General features: G+C 34.7%; 1 protein-coding gene across 1 annotated transcript in view; it reads right to left on the minus strand.

Moving 5' to 3' along the window:
* LOC106106438 (huntingtin) overlaps nt 1-7,930 on the minus strand; it is a 35,035-nt gene that overhangs the window by 5,711 nt on the left and 21,394 nt on the right. Inside the window, exons 29-36 of the mRNA XM_013287017.1 lie at nt 6,925-7,107; nt 6,347-6,465; nt 5,050-5,181; nt 4,711-4,863; nt 3,042-4,068; nt 2,239-2,435; nt 966-1,112; nt 4-109 (exon numbers count right to left, since the gene is read on the minus strand). Of these exons, the coding sequence (XP_013142471.1) occupies nt 4-109; nt 966-1,112; nt 2,239-2,435; nt 3,042-4,068; nt 4,711-4,863; nt 5,050-5,181; nt 6,347-6,465; nt 6,925-7,107 (2,064 nt within the window). The remainder of the gene's footprint in view (nt 1-3; nt 110-965; nt 1,113-2,238; nt 2,436-3,041; nt 4,069-4,710; nt 4,864-5,049; nt 5,182-6,346; nt 6,466-6,924; nt 7,108-7,930) is intronic.

The following is a 7,930-nucleotide window of genomic DNA, read 5'->3' on the forward strand; positions in this document are numbered from 1 at the left end:
GGCGAGGCCGCGCACCGCCCAGTGCGTGCCGTTGCCGGCCAGCGCGCCCAGCACGCCCACCCACATCTCCTCGAACTGCTTCTTACACGACCACCCCAATAAATTCACTCTGAAACCATCCGACTTCTATAACCCCCAAAGAGATTCATAATATGTCCTTATTATGTCCTTATTATGTCACTTTTTGACTATTTTGATGTCGCTAGACAATCACACACAACACGATAGAGGCATTGCCTAGTGTGGGCATCACCAGATTAAACGTTTTAACAACAAAATGCAATTAGCTGTAAGTTGATATAATGTAAGTTGTTAATACTTTGTTTTCTTTTTCAATTAAAAATATTTCTATTCTATTCTATTCTATCATTTCAGCCTATACGTCATTCTACGTTAACGGCCTGTCCCACCACCGGCTGATAGAGGTTTAGATAGCTTAAATAACGTCACTGTAATAAAGTAACCAAATCCGATATCACATATTTTATTTACAGATGAGATTGTTATCTGGCAATTTACAAGAATTTATAGTAATGACTCTTAATCTATACTATTATAATAAAGCGTAAACATATACTTCTTTGTTACCTAAGATGTCAGAAATCGCAGCATGTTTTTGAATAATTCTTCTTTGAATAATACACCCTACACTTACGTCACGCTTTAGATTATATATTTTCATGCCATTAAACTTAGGGGGTAAATATTTTAGAAAAAAAACCCTAATGTGGGGAAGAGACCATAAGTTGCTGCCAACATCAAGGAGGCAAGGTTGCCAACATTGTTGTTGCTGTAAACATATGTAAACAATAAAAAGTTTTTTCATAATTTTATGCCGATGAAGTCGCATGGGAACAGCTAGTATAACTATAATTCTAGTTTAAAAAATTCTCAAATGTGGAACTACAACAGTTATTCTGAAAATAAGATTTGTATCATAAATTTGTATCATATTAAATAATTACCTGAACAAAAATGATTCTAGTACATCCATATCTTGTAAAGCTTGTAGAGGCAAGTCTATCTTTTGTATAGTATCATTTTTCACGGTCACTTCGACATAAGACCACGCTATCGGCGGTATTAATGCTATATTGTTGACCACTTCTAATCTAAAACACAAGAAAAACAATTAATTACTTAAAAAAATGTATTTAAACACTTTTACTCTAACTGACTATGTACGACAATATGATTATTTTTTAAATTATACGGTGGTATACGAGCAGGCGACTAGAATTCGCTGAAGCGGCGAAGACATCCATAATTGCAGATACCTTTGAAGGATACCTGACAAAGACGATACAAAGATATTTCCTCTTCCTATGCGTCTCCTCAATCATGAAATCCACTTTCCCTTCCCATTATTTCTTTATATATAACTATACAATTTTCGATGAAATTAATTTATTATTGACTAGCTATCGAACGTGGTTCTGTCCGTGTGAAATTTCAAAACAATATTAGCCTATGTATTCTTCCATTTTATTCTTATTATATAAATGTAAATTTTGATACAAATTTCATTGAGATCCATCCAGTCATTTAGGCTACAAACTCTTACAAACATCCATCTTAATTTTCGCATTTATAATATTAGTAAGATTGATTAAAATCGCTTTTCTGTTATAATATGTTTAAACTAAAATGCATTTAAAACACTAAATTTAACATGTAAAGGTTCTACAGTTAAACCCATTCGATAGTTTTTTGTAGCAAAAAAACTGTTTTTTTTGTGTAGTCATATTTTTGGATATTCATTTATTGAGATGAACCAACAGGACTAACAGTGGTAGAGCCCGCTTTAACATCTTCGCACTGCAGGGCCGGCTCGCGCCCAGTAATACCACGAACACACAGAAGACAGGCGTGAAGTGGAAGCAATTCCGCGTACAGTCTGATGAGTGTGTTGCCGGAGTCCTAATTTTAGTCTCTTTCCCTTTCCACGCTTTTTTAAAGAGTAAAGGATGGGAAGGAAAAGTGGATTTGACGGTGGAGGAGACGCATAAAAAGGGGACATGTCCTCTTTATGTGCGTCTTCTCCTCCGTCGATTAAGGGTAGGCAACGTTTTGCAATTGCGGATGTTTATTGGCAGCGGTCGCTTTCCATTTCGGTGGATTCAGGCGGTTGTTCGTTTGCCACCTTATATTATAAAAAAATAAAATAAGTAACATGCAGATAACTTGTCCTAATAAGGTTACGAGATAAATACAGGAAAAATGCTAAAGAACACTTACCTAGATAGACTGATAAGTAGACTTTCTATAGGTTTCCTCAGACCTTTTCCTAGTACATTTCCCACATGTTTTGTATAAAAATTATGTTCCCAGTACTGCACCATTGTTATAAGTCTGTCTGAGATTAGTATAAAATCCGGTTTCGGACCTGTATCTTGTACTGGCATATGGTGTTTTAGTATTAACGGTTTTGTGTCCTGGAAATATTGACCAAAGATATAACGTAGACACTAAATTAGTACAAAAATGAAGACATTTACCTAAAGAGACGTTTTGGTTTAAAATAGTGATTTTCAAAATTTTTAGTAATTCTAGACCTTTACAAAGTTTAAAAATCAATGTAAAAAATATTTAATTTGAAACTATATACTATAAAAAGCAGTAAAATAGGATTTTTCATAGAAGAATTGTGTCTTACAAAATGTATACTATTATAATAAAGCGTAAACACACACTTCTTTGTTGCCTAAAATGTCAGCAGTTACAGCATATTTTTGAATAATCCCTTTTTTATAAAAAGCCCTACACTTGCGTCACGCTTTAGGTTATATATTTTCACACGATTAAACTTAGGGGGTAAATATTTTGGATAATAACCCTAATATGGTAAAGAGACCATAAATTGCTGCCAACATCAAGGAAGCAAGATTATCAAGATTTGTAATGTCATGTCATTTTGACATTTGCTATTGATAATTTGACAAATGTAAACAATAAAATGCAATTTTCATAATTTCATGCGGATGAAGTCGCACGGGAACAGCTAGTAAATTAATAAAATCAGAAATATATCAAAAACTTACTTTTACTAAGTACTTAAGCACCGCAAATAAGCAACTTATTGCTGATTGTATCCTATTAAAGTTACTATCAACATTAAGTTCTGACCAAATTTCTTTGAAAGTCAACGCTTTTGCCACATTATGTACTGTCTCCACAATCACATAGTCCACGACAATATTCTCAGTTTCCATTGCGGTCGCTCTAAACGACACATCAGCGTGCACAGGACTCTCAACTTCTTTCTTATTCTTGATCAAAAAAGATAAATATTGCAACGAAACAACGGAAAATATCGCTATATTCTTACACAAATTTGCAGGTATAATATTATCTATGCATTTCTCTAATAAATCGCAATCAACGTCATCTACCAAAGCTATCAATCTGTCCAAAGAATTTAAAAAACCAAACAAAATACTATGAACTATCATAAATTCTTTATAAAATAATTTATCTTGAAATACTTGATGACATCTTCTTGTATATCTATCTATTGTTTGCTCTATGTTTAAATTAAATGTCTCAGATTGACTTAAAGGTCGATTTTGTTTAGGAAATAACCTCAAAATCTCACTTATAGATTTATCTAACGTCAGAATTGACACTTGGTATAAATCTGACAATTCTGGAAGCGTCATCTCTATCTCCTCTTCGGAGATTTTTAAATTTCCAAAACCTTTCTGTTCATTTTCATTTATTGGTATGAAGAATTGTGATTTCGATTCTTTACTGTCACTTCTTTTAAATACATGCAAATTGACAACATTTAGTTTATTACTGTCAACAGATGTCTCTAGTTCTTTTTTGACAGTCTCTTTTTCTCTCTCCTTCTCTCTCTCCATCTCTTTCGCTTCAGAAACAGATAGAATATTCAAGAATTCTCTTGTAAATGTATCGCAAGACACTTTGAAGCATGAAGCTAATATTTTCCTGTCAAATTCAGGACACGACATGACTGTCAATAAATCTTCTTTAGACAGATTTGACAGGAGTCGAGCTAAATCGTTGTATTTTGACAGTTTTTGTAATGTACCATTTGCGTGACATCTGAAACATACAATATACAAACATACACCATCATACAAATTATTATGTTTTGGAATAAATTTGGAAATCCCTTGTTTTAAAACATCACATTGTCCTTATTATTACTATAATTAGTTGGATTATTCCCAACCGTCACCCCACTCTGTCTCCACGTGAGAATAAAAAGTTTCATCCGTCCCATCTTTTATTCCTATCACCAATAGGGTGACAGATGGAACCGTTATGAAATAAAATAAGTTTCAACCGTCCTCTCGTCGCAATAGGTGGGACAGATGAAACTTTTTACTTTCATCTGTCCCCACGAGGGGAATGCGCGGGGTGACAGGAATAATCCGAATATTTGAAATCGGTCCAGTAGATTTTGCTTTATCTTAATATTAATAAAAAACTATATATAAATAAAAAAGTACAAATCTTTCCTCTTAATAATACAATAGAACCTCGATAACTTAATCCTCGATGGCATAAAAACCTCCATAACTTCAAAAAATAATGTTCCCTTCCCATCAGAGCCTAAAACCTCCATAACATAGACCCTTGCTAACTTAAAACCTCTATAACTTAATTCTGTGTTTACCTTGGACTTTAACTTATCGAGGTTCTACTGTATTATATAGAAAAAGGTTAAAAATACCATATTACCTTATTTTAATTTCATTTATAAGCCAGTTAGCGTCAACATTAGTGGTGAGCACGTTGTGCGCGCTCACCACTCGCTCCGACGTCAGGTCGAGCGGCGACAAGTCGAAGTTACTCGACGACAGCTTGTTTAATTGTACCACTAATGTTGGATATCTATTAAAAAACACTTAAATTATACGGAAAAATATTTACAATAACAATACAAACGATAACATCTAACTTCTTGAGTTTGAAAATTAAGCAAATTTTTTTATCCGTCACTTTGTTTTGCAAATAGTGTTTTATATTTTTTCCTATTTTTATTAAGTAGATAGTTAAGTAAGGTCATAAATAACTTACCTAACATGAACTTTGTCTCTCTGCAATGATTCCAACGCGACTTGTAAATCTTCTTTAGTGAGCTGAGATTTTATATCTTCTGAGGGAATTTCTGATAACATTTTACACCTTTCCGTTGCCAAATTAGCAAATCTGAAATATTACACAGTTTGTTATATTTCCTTTAATGTGATATTAAAATTATTAGTAGTAAAAAGTAGTAGAGCGTCGGTGGCTCAGTGGTTTGAACACTTGACTTGAAATCTACAAGTCTTGGGTTCGAATCCCGCTGTACCAATGTGATTTTCGATTTTTCGAATTTTCATATGTACATAATTTACCCGAAGTTCTTACGGTGAAGGAAAACATCGTGATGCCTGCACATATCGACAGAGAAATTCAAAGATATGTGTGAAGTCAACCCGCAGTACAGCGTGGTTGACTATGGCCTAGTCACCCCTTATTAGGGTACGCTCCGAGCCCCTCTGTGGGGACGTATAGTGAGCTGGTGGTGAAAAAGAAGTAAGCTTTTGTCCGGGACTCCGTTCGCGTGAATTAAAAGACGCAAGTATCCTATGTGTTCTTCCAGACTATCCTCTACATCTATGTCAAATTTCATCGAGATTTGTTCAACAAGCTACAAACTCTAACAAACATCCATCCAAACATTCGATTTATAAAATTAGTAGGAAGTAACTAAACGATCGCACAACTGTTGATTGTCGATTGTTTTGCAATTCAACTGTTTAGTTACACAACTACAAATCGAGTAGTGCGCTCCATATAAGCTCTTACGAATCAAATCGAGACTAAACAGTTATGCGATAGTTTAGTCAAACGTGTGCCTAATGAAAAAAATTGAAAAAACTAGGGAACTAAGGAATTTTCTCCCATAATACATTGAATCTTTGTCTGAAATAGACTTAATTCAATTTAGAATAGACAATCATAGTTGTTGTAATTGGGTAAATTTATAATCTATGGTATAATTAAGTTTTTGTTTTTTAGTCTATGTTCGTCCATTCCATCTGTCACTCTGCCAAGTAAAATATAGTGTTCAAGTCCTCGAGGTGATTTTTATTTTGTCCCTATTTCTCAATAATTCTCAACAATAGTATATTCTTCTTTTCTTATATAAGATACTAACTTTCGGCCGTGACTCCGTCCGCGTTGAATTAAAAAAAAAGTAGCCTATGTGTTCTTCCCGACTATCCTCTACATTTATTACAAATTCCATCGAGATCCGTCCAGCTTTAGACTACAAACTCTAACAAACATCCATCCATCTAAACTTTCGCATTGTATTAGTAAGATTTACCTGACAGCGATCGCAGGCTCCAGTTTACCAATAATACGACAAATGAGAAATATCAAAGCACCAGACTGACTCTCGTGACATTGAGACAGCACCTTGTATATGTTTAGTGCGAATTCGTCCTGCAAATATTACAACACTCATTATATTTAAAAAAAGTTTGGCAGTTTTAGCAGAATCTATAGTTTGAATAACCATAACTAGTATATAGTTTTAACATCACTAGCTCTCTTTTTTTATCTATAATAATAATAATAATAATGCGTAAACACACTTCTTTGTTGCCTAAGATGTCAGCAATTACAGCATATTTTTGAATGATTCTTTTTTTTAAAAAGGCCTTACACTTACGTCACGCTTTAGGCTATATATTTTCACGTCATTAAACTTAGGAGGTAAACATTTTGGTTAACCCTAATGTGGGAAAGAGACCATAAGTTGCTGCCAACATCAAGAAAGAAAGTCTGTCGAGGTTTGTCTTGTCATGTCATTTTGACATTTGCTATTGATAATTTGACAAATGTGAATAATAAAATGCAATTTTCATAATTTCATGCGGATGAAGCCGCACGGGAACTTACCTTCAAACAGCACTGACATCTAGCGGCAATCGCTTGCAACAATAATCCCGACGCTACAGAATTCTCCTGTACTTTAGATATCAAACTCTGTACAATTTCTTCATTATATTGACTTATTAAAATATGAACTCTGTTGACTAGAAGCCATGTTAAATGCACCACTTGAGTAAGACCGTTTTCTACCTGAAAGATATTAAGAAAACATCACAATTACAATAAGTTCCGAAATACGAAAGAATCTTGGTTAAAATTTAATTTCTACATGCAAACTGATGTCACGTAGGATAGTAAAGGTGCTAAAATGTATTGGATAGATATTTTATTAGTCTAAGGGCCTGTCCCACTAAATTTTAAATTGTCAGTTAACAATGCAACGTCTAAAATATGTGATGAAACATCGGATTTTGTCCCCTTATTTAACAGTGACGTCATTTTTAAGCTATCTGAGTCTCTATCAGTCATTGGTGGGCCTTAGGGCCTGTGACCAGTGGCTGATATTTCCATCGCATATTTTATTCATTAGACATGTGGTTTTGGGGACTTTTCAAAAGAAAGAGATGGGAGTGATGAAAGATGACGGATGATAGTTATTTGGAGGACGAAAACACGGTGACCCTACGGGAGTAGGATAAGTTATGGAAGATGATAAGTTAATATAGTTTATAATATAATACTTTTTTGTGATACGGCGGCAAACGTGCAATGGCCACCTGAATTCGCCTAAATGGCGAAGCGACCACTGCCCATAGACATCCGTAATAGCGGATGCGTTGTCTACCCTTAATCAATGAAGGAGGAAACATACACAAAAATGATATTTCCCCTTCCTATTCGTCTCCACCGTCAAATCCTCATTCCCTCCCCATTCTCTTCTTATAAGAAAAAGGGTGGAAAGGAAAAGGGACTAAAGTTGGGTCTCCGGCATCACACTCAGACTGTACGCGGAATTGCTTCCACTTCACGCCTGTGTGTGGTCGTGGTATTGCTGGGAGTCCTGGAGTGCGAA

The sequence above is a fragment of the Papilio polytes genome, unplaced genomic scaffold (genome assembly GCF_000836215.1).
Source record: "Papilio polytes unplaced genomic scaffold, Ppol_1.0 DF822178.1, whole genome shotgun sequence".
Classification (NCBI taxonomy): domain Eukaryota; kingdom Metazoa; phylum Arthropoda; class Insecta; order Lepidoptera; family Papilionidae; genus Papilio; species Papilio polytes.